The following is a 23,377-nucleotide window of genomic DNA, read 5'->3' as shown; positions in this document are numbered from 1 at the left end:
TGAGCACCCGTTCTACGCGCGCCGATGTTGCACTGGCCTGTGTTAATCTTCCAGCTTCTTTATTTAGATTGCGTTTGTTCCTGTACATTCATTGCTAGCCATTACAATCAAAGTTGTTGGCCACTGGGGATTAAAAACTACAGCACACCTGACTCGGAGCATTTTCTTATGTTGGTCCTACACTTTGGAATGCTTTGCTGCCTGACGTACATGATGAAAGTGACATAAGGAATTTTAGGAAGAAATTGAAGGCTTTATACTTTGTACAGGCTTATAAGTAATTTTTGGTCATTAATGGGATGTACGTTTGAGATCTATTGATATATATGTTTTTATGACTTGTTTTATTACTGTCATCCATGGAATACAAAAATATTTAAATAAATACATTCTACAGGGGCATTTCACAAAGGCTAGCCTCCCCTTTTGTTACATTTTACAGGGGCTCAGCATCCCCTTCTATCACATTACACCGGGGCCTAGCCTCTCCTCCTGTGCTGTTCTACAGGGATCCTGCCTCCACTCCTCAGGCTCATTCTGCAGGGGCACAGCCTCCACTCATTGGTCACAGTTTGCAGGGACACAGTCTCCATTCCTGTCATATTTTATAGGGAATGCAATGTGAACTAATGTGGGGCAGACATAAATCCCTGATCAATATATCTTGGCAACACAAACTTTTATTCGAAATACAATCACAACAATGGTGTACATTGGTTAAGTAATTTACAGTTCACAGTGTTAAAACTAGGGCCCCTAGTTACTTAACCAATTACACCATTGTTGTGATTGTATTTCGAATAAAAGTTTGTATATATCTTTGTGTTGCCAAGATATATTGATCAGGGATTTATGTCTGCCACGCATTAGTTCACATTGCATTTGCTTTATATGTGTGTGCTATTTACTCCGTCCTTCTTGTGTGTAGATTTTATAGGGAACCAGTCTTCCCCTCCTCTGCCCAGTACCCTCTCCTACCTCTTATTCCATGGTACTTTGGTTTCTCTTCTCTTGTTTACAGGGTATGGATTGCCTTCTTTATAATTCACGGTACCTCGGTTTCACATTTCCTACAGCTTTCTCTCCCACCTCATTTATTCTATTTTTCTGCATATTTTTCCATTCTCTTGCTTTGTTACTGGTCTTCCTCTCATGCTTAGATATTTATCTTACTGTTGGATTTATTTATTTTTTTTTTAAGAAAACACTCATAGTCTTAAGCAAACAAACACAGAGAGACACATTATCAGCCTGTCCCTGATCTTATTACACCTGCAGGGGTGGAGTTGTTCTCTGGGGAGAGGAAAGTCCACTCCTTAAACTCGGCAAACAAACCTTTCCCTTGTAAGGCTGGGGGTGTAACCTGGCCAGAGCTCCGGGATGTGCAGATCCTGGAGCACAGAAAGTTCCTGCTAGGTGCTCCTGAACCAGGGAACTGATTGCATTACCATGTCCAGAGCTACGGCAAGACACCTTTAGTAGATCCAGCTGCGTTATTTTCCAGACGTGCAGGTTAGTGTCTGATCCAGTGGCAAGGTGAGACCTAATGTTATGGGATCTGATTGTGAGACTACAGAAGCCACGACGGGCCTGGATGGCACATACAATTCCCTTTATTTGAATTATTTTCATATTCTGGGTGTCCTCAGGGAACCTCTGTTTTGATTCTTGCCTTAGTCTGCAGTAGCTGGGAGGGGTGAGGCTGGTGGGACACTGCATGAACTGTGGGCATCCACTGAATCAAGTACCAGGAAATCAGAAGGGGCCTTCTTTTTCACTAGATAGAAGACTAGTGTCTGTCTCTTGTGCTGCTGCGTTCTATTCTTCTGAACACGGAAATGCTCAGGTAATTTGAGAGCCAGAGTTGAAGGAGTGCAGTGATGTACATTCACTTCTTGTTAAACAATCTGCTGCAATCACAGAGCAGGAGCAGTCGTGTTAGTTATATTCTACTGGAATTTTTTTTAGATTGAATAATTTAAGAAATGCAACAAAAGGTAAGGGAACAAGGAAAGAAGCATGCAGGGATTTTCTAGCATTTTCCAGTTTTGACCCCACTGAAGATGATCTCATCCGACTGAGCTTATTTTCAGTTGGGGAGGTGCCAGGAATGTGCTTTGCTCCCACCTCTCCTAAGCTTGGACCCCGTCAGTGAATTTTTGTTGACATTAGGCTTTCAGATGAAAAGTGCTTCAAATGAGAGCTGCAAAGGAAGATCCAGTTGTGTGTGCTCTCCTCCGCTTTGCCCTAACATGCAGAAGGGACTCAGGCTGACAGGTGCTGTACCTGGAGAAGGGACACTGGCTGAAGGGGTGATGTATGTGTGAAAGAGACTGCGAATACAGAGGTGCTGTACCTCCGGTAGGGACTCTGGCTAAAGGCATGATGTATGTGAAGAAGAAAGGCTGGATGCTGGGGTGCTATGCCTGCAGAAGGGATCCAGGATGAAGTAAGGGGGGCTGTATCCATGGAGGAGATATCAGATGAAGGTGTGCAGTACCTGCTGAAAAGAGCCAGGATGAAGTAGGAATGTAGCCGTGGAAGGGATCTTGGACAATAGGGTGCTATACCTGTGGAAGCGTAACCTAAATGAAATGCTATACCTGCAGATGGGACCCAGAACGAATGAACACTGCTACACAGACACACACAGCACCTGAAATGAGCACTACTATACACTGTCAGGCACACACAGCCCAATACTATATGCTAAGACAACTTTCCTTAAAGGAGAATTAAAAAAAAAACTAAAACCTGTCTTTGAAGAAAACTCCTCTGTGCTCATCCAGTGATCTGTAAGACTCAGTTTATGCTGAGATTGTTCATTCCCAGCGCTGAGGGTAGTGTGGGCCTGATAGAAATAGACCATGCCTATAGACCTGCTGTTAAAGGCCTTCAAGCATACGCAGGAACAGATCTAAATAATAGAGTGGTGATGAAATTGAACAGCCTAAATAAAAAATTAAAATAAATTGGTCTCCATCCTTAAGCTTGAACAATTGTTTCAGTGAGTAGAAAGAACAAATGAGAATCTACCAGCAGAGAATGGAAAAAAGCAACAGAATTTACAAAACAAGAGAAACCTTCTTTAAAGAATCAGATCAGCAAACAAGGAAAAACAACTGGGCAAAGCATAAATACAGTGGGAAACAGCGTTATTTCTGTTATTCTACAAGGATCAAAACTTGACACACAAACGTCCAAGGAGAGATGACCTTAAACCTAAATATCAGAGATTGATAATAGCAGCAATGGATAGCGGACTATGAACAAGATGGTTCACAGCCAGCCTACAAAAGATCAGCAAAACAGATAAATGCAGATGCTGTAAAAACAGAACTGGAAATTGTAACATCTTGACACGTTCTGTATACAGAAAGGCATAGAAAGGTAGCACAGGTTATCCACTGGAAACTGTGTAAACACAGAAAAGCACTGGGATCAGGACTCTGAAAGAACTGTAAAAAGATAAAGCAGTTGAGACATTCCTATTCCAACCACTAAAACTGACCCATTTAGCATAAAACTTGGAGATATTATAGAGATGAGCATCAACACACCTTGTGAGACACACACTCAGCCTGAGATGGGCACTAATACACACTGGGACACACACACACAGCCCGAGATGGGCACCAATACACACTGGGACACACACACACAGCCCGAGATGGGCACCAATACACACTGGGACACACACACACAGCCCGAGACGGGCACTTAGAGATAAGGATCTGATAACACCATCAGACATACACAGAGCCTGAGGCAGGCACCGATACACAGCCTGAAATGGGGATCTGATGTACACATAGAAACCAAGATGTGCAATGTTCCCTGTACGTACCCAGATCAGTCCAGACAGTGTGTTGAGCCTCCTTTCCTGCAGATGAAGACAGAGAAAAGCTTGAAGGGTATCCTATATCAGGACAGTGCTCTTCCTGCGTCCCTTCAGTATTTCTCTGTTTCTAGCAGATGAAGGTGGCAGAACCTGTGGTTCCCAGGTTTGTTTGTTTTTAGCCAATTTCATTCTTTGAGGAAGTTCTTCCTTTCCTCTTTCTATATTTCTTCAGGATCAAGCAAGTATTTGACAAATAAGATTTCAAGCAGTTTAAAAAAAAAAAAAAGTTTATCAGGAGAAACAGAAGCCTGTCTCCTCACTCTTATCCATTGCCTGGCTCCAGGGAGATACTGGTGGGTCCAGTCCCTCCCCTGTTGAGACCCCTGAGATGTCACATGCCTCGGGTCCATTGCTGACAGAGAAGCCAATATTCCTCTCTACCTTTAAAAAAAAACAACACAAAAAAAACAACTAAATATAGCAGAAAGCTAGCAGCCTTCAGGGGAAGGAGCGGAGTGCAGGGCTATTTTCTTCTTCTCCCGCTCGCAGCCAGGCACAGTAGGGGTTTGCCGTTTTCAGCGGCAGTTCCTCAATTCCCCCCCCCCCCACCTCTGTTATGCCACAATCTTCCTTCTGTGTGGCATGTGGGGAGCCTACTTCGCGGCTCTCCCGCAAAGGCGTTTGTTCTCATTGTTTGCCCGGCAGGGAGGGGCCCTCTTCAGCAGCGGCGAAGTCAGCAACCCGGGTTCGTGCCGGTAAACGCACTGCCAGGCCTGCTCAGTCCCTACAAACTGCGGGAACTGCGGCCATTTTGTCCCCAGATCTCGCGGCTGATTCGTTGCCTGAGGAGGGGGGGGGGGGGGGGGAAGGGATTCTGTTTTTCAGCAGTGTCCCCAGGATTTAAGCCCCGTGGATCTTTCTGATACAGTCCTTGACCCCCAGCATGATGTTCCCCCTCCCCCAATGCCAGGCAAAACTCCTCAGCATTTTTCCATAGATTTTGTGCTTTTATTGCATAAGGCTTATATTGCTAGCTTACAGCAGCAGGATGACCCCTCTCCGGACCCCCCACCTGCAAAGATTCCTAGGGTGTCTACAGAACAGGGACCCAAACTCCCTGATTCTCAGGGGACAAATCGGGTAAGGCCTGTACCGGGAGTCCCGGACCATCCAGATCCTTCTAGCCTCCCACCCCAGCTTCCAGACCCTGACGCAGATACTTTAAATCAGAATCCATCGGTCGAGGAAGACTACCCACGGGTTTTACGCTTGTTCCAGCGGGAGGAGTTAGAACCGCTCATTCCCTTTGTCCTAGCCAAACTAGGGATGGATGCCCCTCCAGAGGAAACCGCAAGTATCCCGGCTTCCAGTAACGTGGACCCTGTCCTGGCTGGACTGAGAGCCCCCCCACGTACATTCCCATTTCATCCTATGCTAATGCAGTTACTACTCCGAGAATGGGATTCTCCCAAATCCGGCCTATGGGTAGGCAGAGCAATGGACAAGCTCTATCCCCTCCCAGCCCAATGCCTAGAGATCCTCAAGGTCCCTAAAGTGGACGCTTCAGTTTCCACGGTCACCAAAAGAACCACCATTCTGGTGGTGGGAGCAACAGCTTTAAAGGATCTTCAGGATCGTAAGTTGGAAATGCATCCCAAAAGAATTTTTGAAGTTTTGGCGCTAGGTGTTCGAGCGACAGTCTGTAGCAGTCTCATGCAGCAGGCAAGCCTTAGGTGGGTTCAACAACTACACAGCACCCAGGACCTCCCGTCTGCAGAGGCGAAACAAGTGGAACATCTGGAAGCCTCGGTTGCATATGGTGCTGATGCCCGCTACGATCTCCTCAGATCGTAGAGGGCATCAGCACCATCAGAGTGCGGGCCAGATCCATGGTATCAGCTGTCTCGGCCAGGCGCCTCCTCTGGCTGCGAAATTGGGCGGCGGACTCCTTTTCTAATTCGCAGTTGGGCAATCTCCCATTCAAAGGTAAGTTTCTCTTCGGGGAGGACCTGGAACAGCTTATCAGATCTTTAGGGGACAACAAGATTCATAAGCTTCCTGAGGATCGCCCTAAACCGTCCAGATCCTTTTTGCCTTTGCGCTCTCGTTTCAGGGGGCAGCACAGGTACACCAGGCCGCAGGGGGCTCCACAACGAAACCCCTCCACAAGATCTCAATTATGGTCTCATTCCTTTCGTGGACACTGACCATTCCGGGATGGAAACCCTCAAGGATCCGCCCCAAAGTCCTCTCAATGAGATGCAGCTGGCCCATTCCTCCATTCCCAACTTAGGAGGCCAGCTCTCCCTTTATCACGAGGAATGGGTCAAACTTACTTCGGATCGGTGGGTCCTCAAAGTAATAGAACAAGGCTATGCTTTAGAATTTGCTCGGTCTCTTCCAGATTGCTACCTAATCCTCTCCTTGCAGAGCCCCTCAGAAGCAGCATGTGGTGCGCAAAACCCTCGACAAGCTGCAGCAGCTCGGAGCCATTGTTCCTGTCCCCCAGTATTCCATTTACTTCGTAGTTCCCAAAAAGGATGGCTCCTTTCGACCAATTCTGGACCTAGAGAGTTAAAGCGCTCAAGGTCCCCCATTTTCAGATGGAAACTCTGCGGGCAGTCATAGCAGCGGTTCGCACCAGCAAATTCCTAGCTTCTCTGGATTTGACGGAGGCTTATCTCCATATCCCTATCTGCCTGGAACATCAGAAGTACCTACGCTTCAACATCCTGGGGCATCATTACCAGGTTCGGGAGCTTCCGTTTGGCCTTGCCACCGCCCCCCGCACATTTACCAAGGTAATGGTGGTGGTGGCGGCCTTCCTCCGCCAGGATGGGGTACTGGTCCATCCGTACCTGGATGATGCTCATTCAGGCGAAATCAGAGAATCTCTGCACGGTGGCAGTCAACACAGTTTTGTCACTTTTCAGCTCCCTTGGTTGGATAGTCAATTTCTCCAACAGCAGCCTCAAGCCTTCTCAAGTCCTGGAATTCTTAGGGGCACGCTTCGACACACACGCGGGCAAAGTCTTCCTTCCCAAGGGCCGGGCGCTTAAGCTCATGGCTCAAGTTCGACATCTGTTATCTCTCTCCGTGCCCACAGCCTGGGACTACCTGCAGGTCCTGGGCTCTATGGCTTCCACTATAGATTTGGTTCCATGGGCCTTCGCACATATGCATCCTTTACAGAAAGCTTTACTGTCCCGCTGGAAGCCATTCTCGGAGGAGTTTCAGATGTCTTTACCGCTCTCGGACTTTACCATCTCCAGCATTCAGTGGTGGCTGTCGCTCGACCACCTGCTAAAGGGAATGTACCTGGAAACCCCCCAGCCGCAGTTTGCCAGACTAGTTTACACAAGGACAATGGTCCCCAGCTCAATCTCAATGGCACATCAATTGCCTGGAAGTCCGAGCAGTTCGCCTGGTGCTGAAGACGTTCCTCCCCAACAATGCCATTACAGTACTTTTCATCAATCGCCAAGGTGGAACCAGGAGTCGTCTGGTAGCCCTGGAAGCCAGCAAGTTGTTCTCCTGGGCGTAACGGCATCTGGCTCGATTGGCAGCCTCCCACATTGCGGGGAAGGAGAATGTCCAAGCTGACTTCTTAAGTCGTCAACACCTAGACCCTGGAGAGTGGGAGTTATCTGAAGAGGCAATGGATCTTCTCGTTTGCAATTGGGACACTCCCCACTTAGAGCTAATGGCCACTCTGAGGAACGCGAAAGCTCCCAGATTCTTCAGTCGCAGAAGAGAGTATGGCTCTGAAGGGGTGGACGCTCTGTTGCTACCCTGGCCTTGCAACATACTCCTCTATGTGTTCCCACCCTGGCCTCTGGTGGGGAAGACATAGAGAAGAATAGAACTTCACAAGGGGCCGGTCATTCTCGTGGCACCAGAATGGCCCCGAAGACCATGGTTCGCAGATCTAGTAAACCTCGCAACGGAGGGTCCTCTCCGCCTCGGTCACCTCCCACACCTTCTACGGCAAGGTCCAGTATTTTTCGATCAGTTGGATTGCTTTTGTCTAGCGGCCCAGCTTTTGAGAGGCAGAGACTGAGAAAGAAAGGTTATAGGGAGGAGGTTATTTCCACTCTGTTGCACACGCGTAAGACTTCTACCTCTCTCACTTACATTCGGGTTTGGGGAGTGTTTGAGACTGTGTGTGCAGACTCAGGAATCCCGGCCCGCAGGGCCCCAATTTCCCATGCCCTCTCTTTTCTACGGCATGGCCTCTCCAAGGGTTTGTCTTTCAATTCTCTTCGGGTGCAAGTCTCGGCTCATGGTTCCCTTTTAGGGCGGGTCGATGGTTATGCTCTGGCAGCCCACCCAGATGTCATTCGGTTCCTCAAGGGGGCAAAGCATTTGAACCCGCCTGTCCGGGCTACATGTCAATCATGGAGTCTCAATCTGGTGTTTCGGGTCCTCTGCAAGGCACCTTTCAAACTCCTGAAACAGACCACGCTCAAAGACTTGACTCTTAAGACAGTTTCCTAGTCTCTATTTGTTCAGCCAGGAGAGTGCCCAAGCTCCAAGCCTTGTCTTGCAGGGAGCCATTTCTTTGTTTTTCTGATTCAGGTGTTTCACTCAAGACTGTACCATCCTTTTTACCGAAGGTCATTTCCTCCTTTCATTTAAATCAGTCAATAGAACTACCTGCCTTTTCTCCAGAGGACACTGAGACCACACATGGCAGAGACCTAAGGTGCCTTGATGTGAAACGAGTCCTGCTGCGATACTTAGAAGTCACAAACGAGTTCTGGGTCTCAGATCATCTTTTTGTCTTATGGAGCGGACCCAATAGGGGGAATAAGGCATCAAAGGCTACCATCGCTCGCTGGCTAAAGGAGGCTATTGCTTTGGCTTATATTTGTTGGGGCCGGCCGGCTGGCCGGCCTGGAGGATTTAAAAGCCCATTCACTCCAGTTGCAGGCTACCTCTTGGGTGGAAAGCCAGTTGGTCGCCCCACAAGAGAGATGCTGAGCAGCTACTTGGAAATCTCTTCGTACTTTTGCTCGTCGTTATCGCCTCGAAGTGCAGGCACCAGTTTTTGGTTCCTTCGGCAGACAGGTGCTTCGAGCAGGCCTATCTGGGTCCCACCCTACTTAGGGAAGCTTTGGTACATCCCACTGTCTGGACTGATCCAGGTACATACAGGGAAAGGAAAATTGGTTCTAACCTCTTAATTTTCGTTCCTGTAGTACCACAGATCCACCCATACGCCCACCCTTAGTGGAGGGAATCTGACTTTTTCTTTTCAACAGCCGCTGAAAGTCCTCTCATTCACAGATATGCTGATTTACAAGGCACCGGAAGTATCTATTGCATATATAAGAGCGATTACTTTGCATTTCTTCAAATTTTCCAGTTACAATTTGGATGTTAAATATTTTTGCTTGCTTGATCCTATTTCTAGTTAAGGTTGCATTTTTCTGCTTTGATAACATTTATACTGAAGGTGTGCAAGGGGAGCACTGTCCTGATATAGGATACCCTTCAAGTTTTTCTCTGTCGCCATCTGCTGGAAAGGAGGCTCAACCCACTGTCTGGTACTACAGGAACCAAAATTAGCAGGTAAGAACCAATTTTCCTATACACACAGCACCTGAGATGGGCACCAATACACATAGAACCTGAAAGAGATACACTTCTTAGTTCTTATTCACTTGCACCCTGTAGGTGAGGGCTGCTGGTTAGTTACTGTGTTGTCTTCTCCCCATCTAGGTGCTGAGAAAATGGAGCCTGGAAACCAGGCGTTCCTAGGAGTCCTCTTTGACCAGCAGGAAGAAATGTTCCCAGATCCTGACAATGGCATGTTTCCAATCCCTGACCATCTGTACGGCAGCCCTGAGAAATCTTTGGAGGACTGGGAGGGTGGAGGAAGCACCGTAAGTCTGGGGTTATGGCTAGGAAGCTCTCGACACACAGGCTGACACATATTCTGGAACAACAGACTTACTGGCGCTGAAGCTTTCAAGGACAATAGTCCACTTCATCAGATGCATCAATCTCCTATGTGTTACAGGGTTTGAGAAAAAACTTTGACACTATGACCCCAAGTCATGAAGGCATTTTCCTATTCTGTGTCAATGAAAAACAATGACTAAAAATTAGCAAATCAGAACCTATGTCACTGATTTATGAAATTTACTAAGATATTACAGATCTCTTGCATGCTCCAGGCCGTGATACTGCATGTGCCAGATCCTGTCCTGTGTGGCACAGGCCGTGACACTGTGTGACACAGATCTTGTGCTGTGGGCTGTCACAGATTCTGTCTGTTATAGGGTTTGGGTGATTGTGATATAGTGTTACAAATCTTGTCCTCTGTGTTACAGGCTTTGAATGATTGCGAGGAATCAGATGACTTTCTTAAGATGATAATTAACCCAAATGCTGTGTATAGTTCTGGAACCACAATTGCATCGCCAGAGAGTGACAGCGGGATTTCCGAGGACCCACGGTCAGACAGCCCTCAGCAAAGTGATGTCAGACAGTCTCAGCACACACCACCAGCACTCTATGAAGTCATTTATAACATTGGAGATTTGGGTGGGCTGAAGAGTGAGGCAACCGAGAGCAGTTTTGTCTCCATACAGTTAGGTAAGAACTACAGTGAGCCACAGACAGACCCTGGAGGACCAAGAGTATGAGGCAGGACAGGACTAGGCGCCCAAAATCCCTCGTCTCATCCCAACTCCATCAGTGTCTTTCTGTCACCTTTGGGGGAAAAGTGCACTTTAGAAAGAAGAGGAAACACATAATATTGCTTCATAAATGTTTAAGAGTTTAATGAAAAGGGACATGCTGCTGACTGGGCGCTCTTCAGCGCAGTTGATAGGTAAATCAGGCTGCTGCTGCCCTCAATCCCACTTTTCTGTCTCAATCTGCAGAAGACTGGAACTCGTCCGTGCTGATTCCTGAATCCTGCATCGTGAATGAGCTAACGGCCCTCCCTGTGTCTGCTGCGCTGAAAGCCAGCTCAGAGCATGTAGTGGCAGCTACTGCAGAGCTCCAGGCAGTAGCAGCTCTGGTAAAGTCTTCCTACATCCCCTTCCATCTCTCACCCCCCCCCAGGCTCTGCCACAGCACAGCTTCTCCCTCTTCTCCTCATCCATCTCCTCCCAGGCATTGGAAAATTTTTCAAACAGCTCCCTCCACTGTTCCTCCCTTCCTAAGCTCTAATAAAGCCTTTCTGTACCCCTCTTCTCATCCATCTCCTCCCAGGGACTGGAAAAGTCTTCCTACACCTCCTTCCATCTCTCACCCCCCAGGCTCTGGCACAGCTTCTCTATATACCCCCTCTTCTCCTCATCCATCTCCTTTCAGGCACTAGAAAAGTCTTCTTCCATCTCTTTCTGCTCTCCATCACCTCCCAAGACCTGGTGGATCTGCTAAAATCTTCCTATACTCCTTTCCCTTATCTGTTCCCAGGCTCTGCTAAAATCTTACTAAATTCCTTTTCCCCCTATTCCTCTGCTCTAGTAAGATCTTCCTACACCTCCTTCCCAGGCTCTGGTGGCTCTGCTAAAATCTTCTTATATCCCTCTCCCCCATGGCTCTGCTAAAATCTTTCTATATCCCCTTTTCCTCTATCCATCTTCTCCCAAGCTCTAGTAAACTCTTCCTATACCTGTTGCCCTATCCATCTCCTCATAGGCTCTCCTCAGCTCTTCCTATGCTCCTGTCCCCCATTCATCTCCTCTTAGGCTCTGCTCCAATCGTCCTATGCTCCTGTCCCCCATTCATCTCCTCTTAGGCTCTGCTCCAATCGTCCTATGCTCCTGTCCCCCCATCCAACTCCTCTTAGGCTCTGCTCCGATCTTCCTAGGCTCCTGTCCCCCCATCCAACTCCTCTTAGGTTCTGCTCCGATCTTCCTATGCTCCTGTCCCCCATCCATCTCCTCATAGGTTCTGCTCATCTTCCGATCCTCCTGCCCATCACTTCCCAGGCTCTGGTAAAGTATTTCTATGTCCTTAATCCCTGCTTCCCTCAGCAGTCTCCTTCCATGCTGAGCCAGGCAGGGTTACTATTCTGATGGCTTTTCTTGTTGTGCAGTACCCAGAATTGCTACTGACAGAGGAAGAGAAACGGCTCTTGTCCCAAGAGGGAGTGTCCTTACCCAATAATCTGCCTCTTACCAAGGTAGGTATACACAGAGAATAAACCTGGGTCCCAGGAACTCTTGCAGTGGGAGTTGCAGGCAGGCAGGTCAAAGAAATAATTTCTGATTTACTAGATGAAACTCTTGCTCAATATGGACATACAGCTATGTATAACCCCACTTTTTATTTTCATATGTGCACATTTTCAAATGTATTGCTAGCTGATGAATGCTGCACGTTTGTACTATGACTTCAACCTACAGTTGCCAGACTAAGTGAAAGTGTTGATGTCATGGCAGTTTCCCTAGTAGGGGCCCAAGGAACATTCCAACTCCACCTGCTCCAATCTATCATTTGCCTGCTTTGACTCTCCAACACTTGGGATGGTTAATACAAGCTACAGACTTCAAAGTATTAATGGAGTACCCGGCCTGTACCGCTGCTCGGAGAGGGGAGTTGGTGATTGGCCTGTACTGCTGCTTGCTAAGTAACCCGGGGAGGGGTGCTGGTGCATGGCCTGTGCCACTGTTTGCTCAGCAACATAGGCAGGAAGCTAGTGTTCGAGCTGTACTGCTGCTCACTTAGTAACACAGGGAGAGGAATTGGTGCTCGGCAAAACCTTACAAATTTAACTACAACTAGAGTTCCAATTAAGACATTCTGAAATTCAGTGCGTTTCTCATGCTCTATATATAGTAAGATAATTGGCTCTATGGGTTTCTCTTATTGTACACGAAAGTCATTATAGATTGACGACTAATTTTTACGAGATCGCTCTCTGAACGGTGTTTTATTCTTCATGTGGGGTTACTTTTCTATTACACATACAGTTTACATTTAACAGATGGCTTGGTGTAGCCTCTATGAAGCGGCAGTTGCTAGTACCCTAAGAAATGGACCATTTTTTTCTTTATCTGCCATCATTCGGTATGTTAATATGTACGTGGATAGGCAGAGGAGCTGAAATGTCATGCTCTCGGTGGTAAGAAACGTGTGCTCGCTCCTTCTAAGGCTGAAGAGCGGATTCTGAAGAAGGTTCGTAGGAAGATAAGAAACAAACGTTCTGCTCAAGACAGTCGTCGCAGGAAGAAAGAGTATATTGATGGGCTGGAGAGCAGGTGAGCCATGTAAGGACACGCTGCGCACGCACATGCGTACACGCTTCATCTTCCATATACACGCACTGCAATGCCCTCTCCTATGTGCAACCCAGAGGCCAGTAAAGAAAATCCTTTCCAGAGGTAAGAAAGTATTTTACCAGCGGCAATCGGAGCTTTCATTACTGCCCAACCTGTTTGCGGACAGAAGTATGCACGTTGCGCAACAGCCCGCCGAGTGACGAGGCGGAGACTAGAACAATGCACAGGTTTTTGTGTAAACAAAATCATACACATTTATGACAGAAACATAGGCTGCACAGAGAGCAGGCACAGTCTCTGCAGGTAATTTGTGTGGGGGGCAAAGCTAAACGCCCTGTTGCCTCAGGTTCATTGATAAAACCGAATTCTTACACCTCGAACGAAAAAATATACACCCTATACAACCTACAATTGCAATAAAAAATAATCTAACCATAGAGTTGGCAACAAAAGTACAGCATCTAGGGGTAATAATTGACCCAGAGCTAAACCTGAAACACATTTCACAGAAATTAAAAGAAGGTTACGCCAAACTAATGGTACTCAGAAGACTAAAACCCCTGCTAACGCTGAACAATTTTCACACAGTGCTACAGGCAATGATATTTGCGAGCAAACTACTGTAACTCTCTGCTATTAGGGCTACCTCAAGTTACCATTAGACCACTCCAAATATTGCAAAATTCTGCAGCTAGAATTTTGACAGGCAAAAAGAAGAGAGAGACCACATCACAGGAACACTTGCGGAACTACACTGGCTTCCAATCGAACAAAAAATACAATACAAGGCACTGTGTATAATTCACAAACTAATCCATGATGAAAAAGCCGACTGGCTTAACACTGCACTGCGCGTACATGTTCCACACAGAAACCTGAGATCTGCTAATAAGGCTTTACTAACTATTCCTTCTGTTAAATCAGCACACCTCACTCAAGTAAGGGAGAGAGCACTGTCACTGGCTGGACCTGTACTATGGAACTCCATGCCACTCGAGATAAGCCTGCAGACAAATCAAACTATTTAAAACTAAGCTGAAAACATGACTTTTTAAACAAGCTTTCTTAAAAAACAAAGAGGAGGAAAACAGTCAATAGATAAGGACGCACTGAGCAATCAGCTTTTTTTCTTTTATATCTCCCAAAACATTAACGTAGATTTGAACTGCTTTACAGTTTCCTAACCGACACTTAACCTTTATTTAACACAGTCTCTATTATTAAAATATGTTACCGTTCTATGTTGGCACATGTTTAATTTGTAATCTATACCAATTATATTATTTTCTTATTTTGCCTTTCTGTAAACCGTTGTGATGGTGAATTAACTTGACGGTATAGAAGAGTTTTTAAATAAAAATAAATAAATACTGTATTTACTAAAGATTTTTTCCCATTTGGTGTCTATGGGAGAAATGAATGCTTAGTAAATAGGGTCCTTAGATTGCAAGCCCTCTAGAAAGAGAGCGAAATACCTCCAGTCCCTGAATGTAACTCGCCTTGAGCTAAATCCAAATGAATAAAAGAGGATTCCACAGTCCTTCACTATCTTCCCTGATCACCCAGGCCTGTGGGATAACAGAAGAGCAGGTAGAGGAAGGAAAGGTGCACAATTCACAGGCAGGAGCTTTTCCACTGGAACTCTGTTTACACATGTAGAATGTGATTGAAAACTACCTTCATGTTGTCCTTGTAATTACAGTACCTAAATACAAATATTCCCACACGCTTGTGCAAACACAAATACAACATACACATTCGTGCTACATACACTATAGGGTCACACATACAGGTCTGGATTTAGGCATAGGCAACTGCCTCCAGCACCAAGTTTTCATAGGCGCCAACATGACCATGCTGCCATGCCATCATCCAAGCCTGGCACAGTCCTGACACCAACCCCACAGCAGCAGTAACATCAGCATTGGACTGCAAGCCCGCCCGTGCTGAAAGGTCCTGTGTTGGCCATGCCCCTTCCTCCCTGTAGGCTACCAATTATCACAGCAACCCATATGAGGGGGGGGATGAGGCCACCGCAAAGCTTGTCCAAGCACAAGTGCTGGCAGATCACATTGCTGCTGCTGTTGCGAGGTTGGTTGGCATTTGCAGCTTGCAACTGAGGTGACAGTGGGACATGGGGAGAGGAAAGGATTTGGCTGGGGTGAGGGTTGTTCAGGGTCTCTGGCTCCAATATCTTCAGTAAGGAGGGGGGAATGGAACCCCCACCCCCACTCTTGCTTGTGGGTATGCCCATATTAAATGCAGCCCTGCACTCACACACCCACCCATGTTTGTTCTCAGCCTGTGCTGTGTTTCTGCTTGCTAACAGGGTGGCTGCCTGCTCTGCACAGAATCAGGAGCTACAGAAGAAGGTCCTGGAGCTGGAGAAGCATAACGTGTGAGGAGCTGCATACAGTACAGCAGCGTAGGCTAATGAGTGAGAGCTGAGCTGAGACTGACTGGCAAGGATGCCCATGTGCATGATTCATGACTAATGCTGGTGTGGCTGAGAGAGGCACAGGCCTGGCACTCTTAATCTTGGTTAATTCAGATAGTCGGTGACGGCTTATTTGTTTCTTTGTTGGCAGATCCTTGATAACCCAGCTGCGCAGACTGCAAACTCTGATCAAACAGACCTCCACCAAAGCTGCTCAGACCAGCACCTGCATCCTGGTACATTCCTGCAGCACCTCATTCCATAGCCGCCGCAAAACACCCAACCTGTGCTCCCACTACAGCCACATACCTCAACCCCAGCCCATACACTATGCACAGTTCACCTACAGCTTGTGATGGGATTAAAATGCAGTTAGTAGTTTCCTTCTATTGGCAAGTAAGCATTACCCACACTCTCTGTAAGGTGAAGTCCCTTAGCTTTGGCTTTCAGCGCACTGCCTATTTCTACCACAAGTGTATAGGACCCAATAACGGGCTGCGCCATCTCACTTTGCATTACTTAAAAAAAAAAAAAAAAAAAAAAAAAAAAGGTAAATGCGCACTCTTTGTCTTTTTTGCAGATTTTTGTCTTCTCTTTGGCCCTTCTGGTCTTCCCAAGCTACAGCCCCTTCCGATGGCGGTCTGCAGTTAACGAGGATGGATACAAACCCATCCGAGGTAATGGAACCTAAAAAACAGGCAGCTGTAGGAGGGAGGGTCATGAGCAGTGTAGGATGAAGAGCAAAGCTGACCCTGGGGGGGGGGGGGGGGGGGAGGCATCCACTCTCTCACCCACCCTCGAAAAACAGGAGGTCTGTCACGACTTCTGAGAGGTTAAGGAACAGGGAGTGGGGGCTGGGTGCCTTACACACTATCCCTTTAAGGGGCAGGGCTGCTACATGAGCCTAGACTTTTTCACCTGTTTTAGTGGGGGTGGTGCGCCCTTTTGAGCCAGCAGCCAATGGAAAACAAGGGCCCTGCCCCCCTAAACGTTATCTGGAGGGGGCCAATGCCAGCCCTGAGTGTGCAATGTTATTCAGGGCACAGTGGCAGAGGAGGGGGAGGAGACAGAGGCAGTGAATCATGTTGAAATGCTCCCTCCAGGATCAGCCCCACTCCACTGCGGCTCTGGAAGTGATGGAGGGGGTAGGTCTAACTTTGGTCATATGGCCCTTAAACGCATGAGCTCCAGGACAATTGCCCCGATTCTCTTTTTCCACTGCCCACCCAAGGACAGACTGGACGAGGCGGCGGCAGCAGGGACTTAAAGCAGCGAGAGATAAAAGCCATCTCACCGCATTTCATAGTAAAGCAAAGACCTGCTCCTGCTTCACACACCCCCCCCCCCCTCACCTTTCCTCCTCCCACCCTTAACTTTCTTGTTTTCTTTCTCTAACTTCTGCAGCGATATCCAGAAATATTCTGCATGAAGGAGATTTCACAGAAGGGGGCGATACTGTTGCTGTGGAAAGTGCATCTCCCTCTGAAAGGGACACAGCCCAGAGCTGGCAAGCGCTTGCTGCTCACATGCCTGCAGTCCGTGAGAAGGATGCCCACAACCAAGCTAGGCACCTTCTGGAGTATTTACCAGAGGAGAAGAGGCCCAACGCCTCTGCTGCCGAGGCACCGGGTGAAATGAACGAGGCAGTCCCCCACCCTAAAGAAAGCCAGACTGCGGAAGAAGGACTACAGCTCACAAGTCACAATCTAAGCCCCGACTCGGGGAAGCCTGTGCATGCTGATGAGATGTGACAGCCAAACTGGAGCTGCCCAGGACTCCTTCACTTCATATGGAATGCTGCTGGATGAGGTGCAGGGCCTTTACTCACGGACAGACGCTTCCCTCTCCCCCATCACTGCCTCTTGTACACCTTAGGAACGCTCCTAAGGCTTGGGGGGGGGGGGGGGGCAACTCACACACATGGAGGAGGAACAAGAGAGCAATTTAGGGTGCTGAACTCCGGGTTCTAAGCTGAGGGCATGACCTATCTTTCTCCCTTCCTTCCCTCCTCTCTCCATCAGCCACTGTCTGTGGAACCAACCCCAATCTTTTGGTGGCAAAGTTAACATATCCATACTATTACCTGTGAGAATAATTCTTGATAGTTCAGTACATAAACTGCAGCGGTGATGCCATGTGTGTGAGAGAGCTTTATCTCTGCACTGTACCCAAGTAACTGCCACGGAGGTGCCAGGTGCAGCACAGCACTACTCCGACACTGCAGTGCTCACTCACACTCACTCACTCTCCCCCTGACAGGTGCCAGGCAGGATCTTGGATAACAGCATAGCAGTTGTTTTACTACCTCTGTGCCAAAATAATGATTTTTTTTTTTTGAGAGAAAAATTCCCATTTATAAAAGTACAGGTTTATTCCTAAATTTGTTCAGCATTGTAGTTATGTTTCTATGTGTTTTGTACTATGAAAAATTAATGGATAGGTTTAGTATGGTTTCCAGGGCGATCTATGGCAATTTGCAGATTTTTTTTTCTATTTAATAAAATTCCTATTTAGTTTTTATTCTCATGTTCTGACAAGTGGAGTGGGAGACAGGGTGGTGCACAGGATAAGTTGGGATCACACAAGTTTAAGCTCAAGGTTTCTTCGTCATGCCTGCTTAAGAGGTTGTAGCAGTAGGTTAATGCAGCTACTAGCAGGCAGTCTTGTACCACTCTCTGCCCTCGTCGACTGTCCGAGCTGACTCTCCAGACTCATTAGGGTGGGGAGAGCAGGTAGGCACTCCCAGATGGTATACAGCTTTAGCTGGGCATTAACACTGCATAGCAGGGCAAGTTCTAGCCCAAAGTCACAAGGAATACCATATATCTTTATAGAGCCTGTCCCATGCAGCACGTCATGCTGCTCCTTAGATAGGCATTTTCTTTGCTATATTGCCTGTTTGCTTTATTTTACTTGTGGAGAATATAAATTTAAAAAAATGACTAAATGAAAATTGGTTCTTACCTACTATTTTTCGTTCCTGTAATACCACAGATCAGACCAGAGAAGTGGGTTGTGTATCCCTACCAGCAGGTGGAGACAGAGAACAATTAGAAATTTGGGCACTGCTACATAACGAGAGTGCCACCTGCCATTCCTCAGTATTGACCTATACCTAAGCCCATGCAAACAGAACTAAGGAAACAAAGGGTAGAAACCAACTAAAACTAACCACCACTTTGCCCCATGAACACATAACCCAAACAAACTTCAAAGAACTGCTCCATCAAATTTATCTGCAAAAGGAGCATTGTGAAAAAAGAAAGAAACATAGCAAAGTCTCGCAAGACAGTCTTTCGGTAACTGAAGAAAAGGGGTGGGCCTCTGGACTGATCTGTGGTATTACAGGAAGAAAATTAGCAGGTAAGAACCAATTTTCATTTCCTGAACATACCCAGATCAGTCCAGAGAAGGGGGATGTACCCAAGTCGCCCTATACTGGGAGGGAACTTGAAAGACCCACACGCAGGACACTCTCACCGAAGGACGATTCATCAGAACCCTTAACGTCCAATCGATAATGCTTAGTAAAAGTGTGAAGCGAGGACCACACAGCCGCCCTACAGATTTCCTGAGGCAACAGCAACTGACATTCTGCTCAGGAAGTAGCCTGGGCCCTGGTAGAATGAGCTCTGAGACCCAAAGCCCGCGGACGCCAAGTGCCTATGTATGACAAACAAATGGCCTCTGTAATCCAATGACAGATGGATGCCTTAGATGCTTTGTCCCCTTCTTAGGATCACCAAATAGAATGAACAAATGATCAGAACGTCAAAAATCATTAGTAACTTCCAGGTACCTCAATAAAATGCATCGTACGTCCAAAAGATGAAGATCCCTGCCCTGAGAGGACTCCCGAGACCACTTAGGAACCCTTGGAAGCACCACAGTCTGACGTGAAAGGACGATAACCACCTTCAGAACAAAGGACGGAACCGTGCGCAATGACACCCTATCGTCGTAGATCTGAAGAAAGGGGTGACGACACAATACCTGTAACTCTGAAATCCGGCGCGCCGAGCAAATGGCCACTAAAAAGACCGTTTTCAACATCAGATCCTTCAGCAAAGCTCTTCGGATAGGCTTGAAAGGAGGACCACAAAGTACCCAAAGCACTAGGTTCAAACTCCAATCAGGACACACAGAACAAACGTAAGGCCGCAAATGTTTAACACTCTTAAGAAACTGAGCAATATCTGGGTGCACGGCCAGCGAACCATTAAACTTTCCAATCAAAGCACCCAGAGCCCCCACCTGAACATGAAGGGAATTAAACGCTAAACCTTTAGCGAGCCCCTGTTATAGAAACTCCAGGACCTGAGGGACGTCCACAGCTAAGGTATCGCAAGAACGCTGATGGCACCATGATTCAAAGTTTCCAGACTAACATAGGCTATAGAGGTGGCTGGGCGTCTCACCTGCAGGAGCGTGGAAATGACCTGTTCGGAATAACCCTTCAAACGTAAACGTTGCCTCTCAAAAGCCAAGCCGTGAGAGAGCAGTGATCCTCCCGATCTGAAAATAAGGTACCCTGTCAAAGCAAACGCAGCAGATAAGCTAGCTGCAAGGGACCCTCTAGAGCCAAGTGAACCAGATCCGCAAACCACGGGCGACGCAACCACTCTGGTGCCACCAACACCACCCTGCCTGGGTGAAGTTCTATGCGACGGAGAAGCAGACCGATGAGGGGCCAAGGCGGAAACACAAAGTAGAATTCCGGTGGGCCAAGGGCACACCGTAGCGTTGAGACCCACCGAGCCGTGCTCCAGTCAATGGCTGAAGAAGCGATCTGTCTTCGCATTCGTCCACGTTGCCATCATATCCAACTGCGGAACACCCCACCTGGCGCAAATTAGATTCCAGGCATCTGGAGACAGCTCCCATTCTCCTGGATCAAGTTGTTGCCTGCTGAGAAATTCCACCTGCACGTTCTCCACTCCCGCGACATGACAGGTGGCAATTCCCCCGACATACCGTTCTGCCCAGGCGAACAGGAGTCGCACCTAGAGCGCAACTGCGGGACTTCTTGTTCCGCCCTGCCGGTTGATGTAAGCCACCGTCGTCGCATTGTCGGAGAATACTCTTACCATTTTGCCCCATATCTTGGGTAGGAAAGCTTGTAGGGCGAGCCGAACCGCTCTTGTCTCGAGTAGATTGATAGACCAGGAGCTCTCCGTCGGTGACCAAGACCTTGAGCAGATTTGTTTGCATACACTGCTCCCCAACCAGACAGGCTGGCATCGGTGGAGATTATCAGCCAATTTGGAGGATCCAAATCCACACCCTGTTCCAGATTGTCATGCAATAGCCACCACAACAGACTGACTCTAGAAGCAAGAGCATTGGTAGGTGGAACTGTTCTGACACCGAACTCCTTCAAGACAAAAGTGCATGTTGTAAAGGTCATAAGTGAGCGAACGCCCACGGGACCAGCTCCAGAGTGGAAGCCATGGAACCCAGGACCTACAGATGATGCCAGACTGTTGGACTCTTCCTTTGAAGAAGAGAATGGATCTGGCCTTGTAACTTTGTCACTCTGTCTGCAGCCAGAAATATTTTGCCGCGCAAGGTATCGAACAGTGCTACCAAATAAATCAGTTCTTGGGTGGGCTCCAAGTGACCCTTTTGCACATTGATGACCCACCCTAGCAACTGTAAGTTGACCATCACCATGCGAACCGATCTCTCACAGTCCTCCCGAGACTTTGCGTGAATAAGCCAGTCGTCCAGGTAAGGATGGACTAAAATCCCCTCCTTGCGAAGGAAAGCTGCTACTACCACCATCACTTTGGTGAACATCCGAGGAGCTGTTGTGAGGCCAAATGGAAGGGCTTGAAATTGGAAGTGCTGACCCAAGACCTTGAAGTGTAGAAACCACTGGTGGCTTAGTCGGATAGGAATGTGAAGATACACCTCTGTGAGATCTAGTGACATTAGAAACTCCCCTTTTCGTATGGCTGCCATTACCGTTCTCAGAGTTTCCATCTGGAAACGAGGGATCCATAGACAACGGTTCACCTTCTGCAAGTTGAAGATGGGATGAAACGTGCCCACCTTCTTGGGAATCACAAAGTAAACAGAGTAACGTCCGCGTCCTTGCCACGCTTCCGGAACAATCGCTCAAAGCTCGAGAAGATGTTATAGAGTTACTCTAACCGTGTCTCGTTTGCTGCTTGAGTTCACGCGCGATTCCACAAAAACCTCCCGAACCAGCCGCGAAAACTCTAGAGCGTAGCTGTCTCTGATCACCTCTAGAACCCAACGGTCCGAGGTAATCATTTCCTATTCCACGTAAAAGTTGGATAATCTGCCACAGACAGCTTCGATGACTGAATGGATGCTCGTGGCTTCATTGGGAGGGTTTACTGGTTCCTGTACCGAGGTGTCCAGAGTCCCTACCAGAATGAAGACCTCCTCGAAAGGACTGCTGGCGTCCTGAATTTTGCTTAGGACCAGAAGGTGTGGAATATGTGCTGGATTGAAAACAGAGAGAATCCCGAAAGCGAGAGGGGGGAAAAAACCTTCTTAGAAGATTTCCTAACTTCTGGTATCTTATTGCCCTTGGATTCCCCGAGCAGCTTAACCAGCTGATCAAGATCAGAAGCTTGCCCTTAAAGGGTAGATTACAAAGTTGGGACTTTGAGGATAAATCCGCCAGCCAATTCCTCAACCACAGGAGTCGCCATGCCGCTACCACGGATACCATACTCCGAACCGAGGTCCGCACCAGATCGTAAAGCACATCAGCAACATATGCGATGCCCACTTCCAACTGGGCGGACTGCAACGCACCAGCCCCACCTGACCCGAAATTGGAAGCAGTCTCCTGAACCCAGCAGAGGCATGCCTCTGCATAAGGCTAGCGCAAACTGCTGCTCGAAGGCCCAAACTAGCCACTTCGAAAACATGCTTTAACTGGATCTCCAGTTTGCAGTCCTGCATATCCAGCTACCGGGACAGTGGTTTTCTTAGTGAATGCCGAAACAGCTGCGTCCACTTTCCGAATCTTCAGAAGATCTAAAACATCAGACGACAGGGGATAAAGCTTTGCCATAGCCCTGCCCACCTTCAGCCTGGAATCTGGAGCATCCCACTCACGGGTTACCAGTTTGCGGACCTTCTTAGGCAATGGGAAGGAAGATGTGGGACCTCGAATTCAATCGAGGACTGTATTAACACCTTCATTTGTTACAATTTATAATGACTCTCTACAGTCAAATAGTTACTCATGTTACAAAGTTTCAATGTAAAATAAGAAGTGTTAATAGATTCCTCGTTTACTCCATAAACCTGTGTGATATGTCTAATTGAACATCGGTATAGAAAAACAAATAATCAGATTCTTCCCGAGAAACCTTCAGGCCCAAAACATCCAAAACCTGAGGAATAAGGGGCCGCAGTTCTTCCCGTTTAAAAAGGAAAACCATGCTGGGATCATCTCTAGAGGGGGCGGACGGTCCCAACGAGCCCTCCATCCTGGAGGAGCAGGTGGAACAAAGATTAGCCGAATCGAGCACCTGACTGCGCGCCCCACATTCACGGCAGGCCACCAATTTAGTGCGGGAGCCGATGAAAAAAAACATGCAGCCATGCTGTGGAAATTTGAGGAGAAATGGCTGTTGCAGTGAAAAAAGCGCGCGCCACCGGAGATGCGAGAAAATCAAGCCGGCAGGCCTAATTAAAAACAGCTGAGCCTGCAAATGTGACAAAACACGCCAGCAAATGGGCCTTGTAGTACAGCTTACTCTCTTCCCTGAGGCAACCCGGAGCCCCGGAAGCCGAGGGAAAATGCCAACCAACTCCCTGAACGGCTGCTGAGGCCCTCCCTGCCCCGACTCCTTACCTTCAGAAAAA

General features: G+C 47.7%; 2 protein-coding genes across 3 annotated transcripts in view; one reads left to right on the top strand and one right to left on the bottom strand.

Annotated features, from left to right (window-relative positions):
* CREB3L4 (cAMP responsive element binding protein 3 like 4) overlaps positions 1 to 18,043 on the top strand; it is a 30,461-nt gene extending 12,418 nt beyond the window's left edge. Inside the window, exons 1-10 of one of the 2 annotated variants that reach the window (XM_029581222.1) lie at positions 1,287 to 1,512; positions 9,566 to 9,729; positions 10,180 to 10,444; positions 10,735 to 10,874; positions 11,901 to 11,987; positions 12,959 to 13,065; positions 15,416 to 15,484; positions 15,675 to 15,759; positions 16,104 to 16,200; positions 16,928 to 18,043. In XM_029581222.1, coding sequence (XP_029437082.1) covers positions 9,577 to 9,729; positions 10,180 to 10,444; positions 10,735 to 10,874; positions 11,901 to 11,987; positions 12,959 to 13,065; positions 15,416 to 15,484; positions 15,675 to 15,759; positions 16,104 to 16,200; positions 16,928 to 17,274 — 1,350 coding nt within the window. In that variant the 5' untranslated portion in view covers positions 1,287 to 1,512; positions 9,566 to 9,576 and the 3' untranslated portion in view covers positions 17,275 to 18,043. Of the gene's footprint in view, positions 1 to 1,286; positions 1,513 to 9,565; positions 9,730 to 10,179; positions 10,445 to 10,734; positions 10,875 to 11,900; positions 11,988 to 12,958; positions 13,066 to 15,415; positions 15,485 to 15,674; positions 15,760 to 16,103; positions 16,201 to 16,927 lie in introns of those variants that run through there. The other variant, XM_029581223.1, reaches the window with a different exon arrangement.
* Positions 1 to 23,377, bottom strand: part of SLC39A1 (solute carrier family 39 member 1) — a 51,383-nt gene that overhangs the window by 20,226 nt on the left and 7,780 nt on the right. The window lies entirely within an intron of this gene.

The sequence above is a fragment of the Rhinatrema bivittatum genome, chromosome 16, assembly GCF_901001135.1.
Source record: "Rhinatrema bivittatum chromosome 16, aRhiBiv1.1, whole genome shotgun sequence".
Lineage (NCBI taxonomy): Eukaryota > Metazoa > Chordata > Amphibia > Gymnophiona > Rhinatrematidae > Rhinatrema > Rhinatrema bivittatum.
The sequence above is the reverse complement of the archived record's forward strand: the minus strand, read 5'-3'. Positions and strand labels throughout refer to the sequence as shown.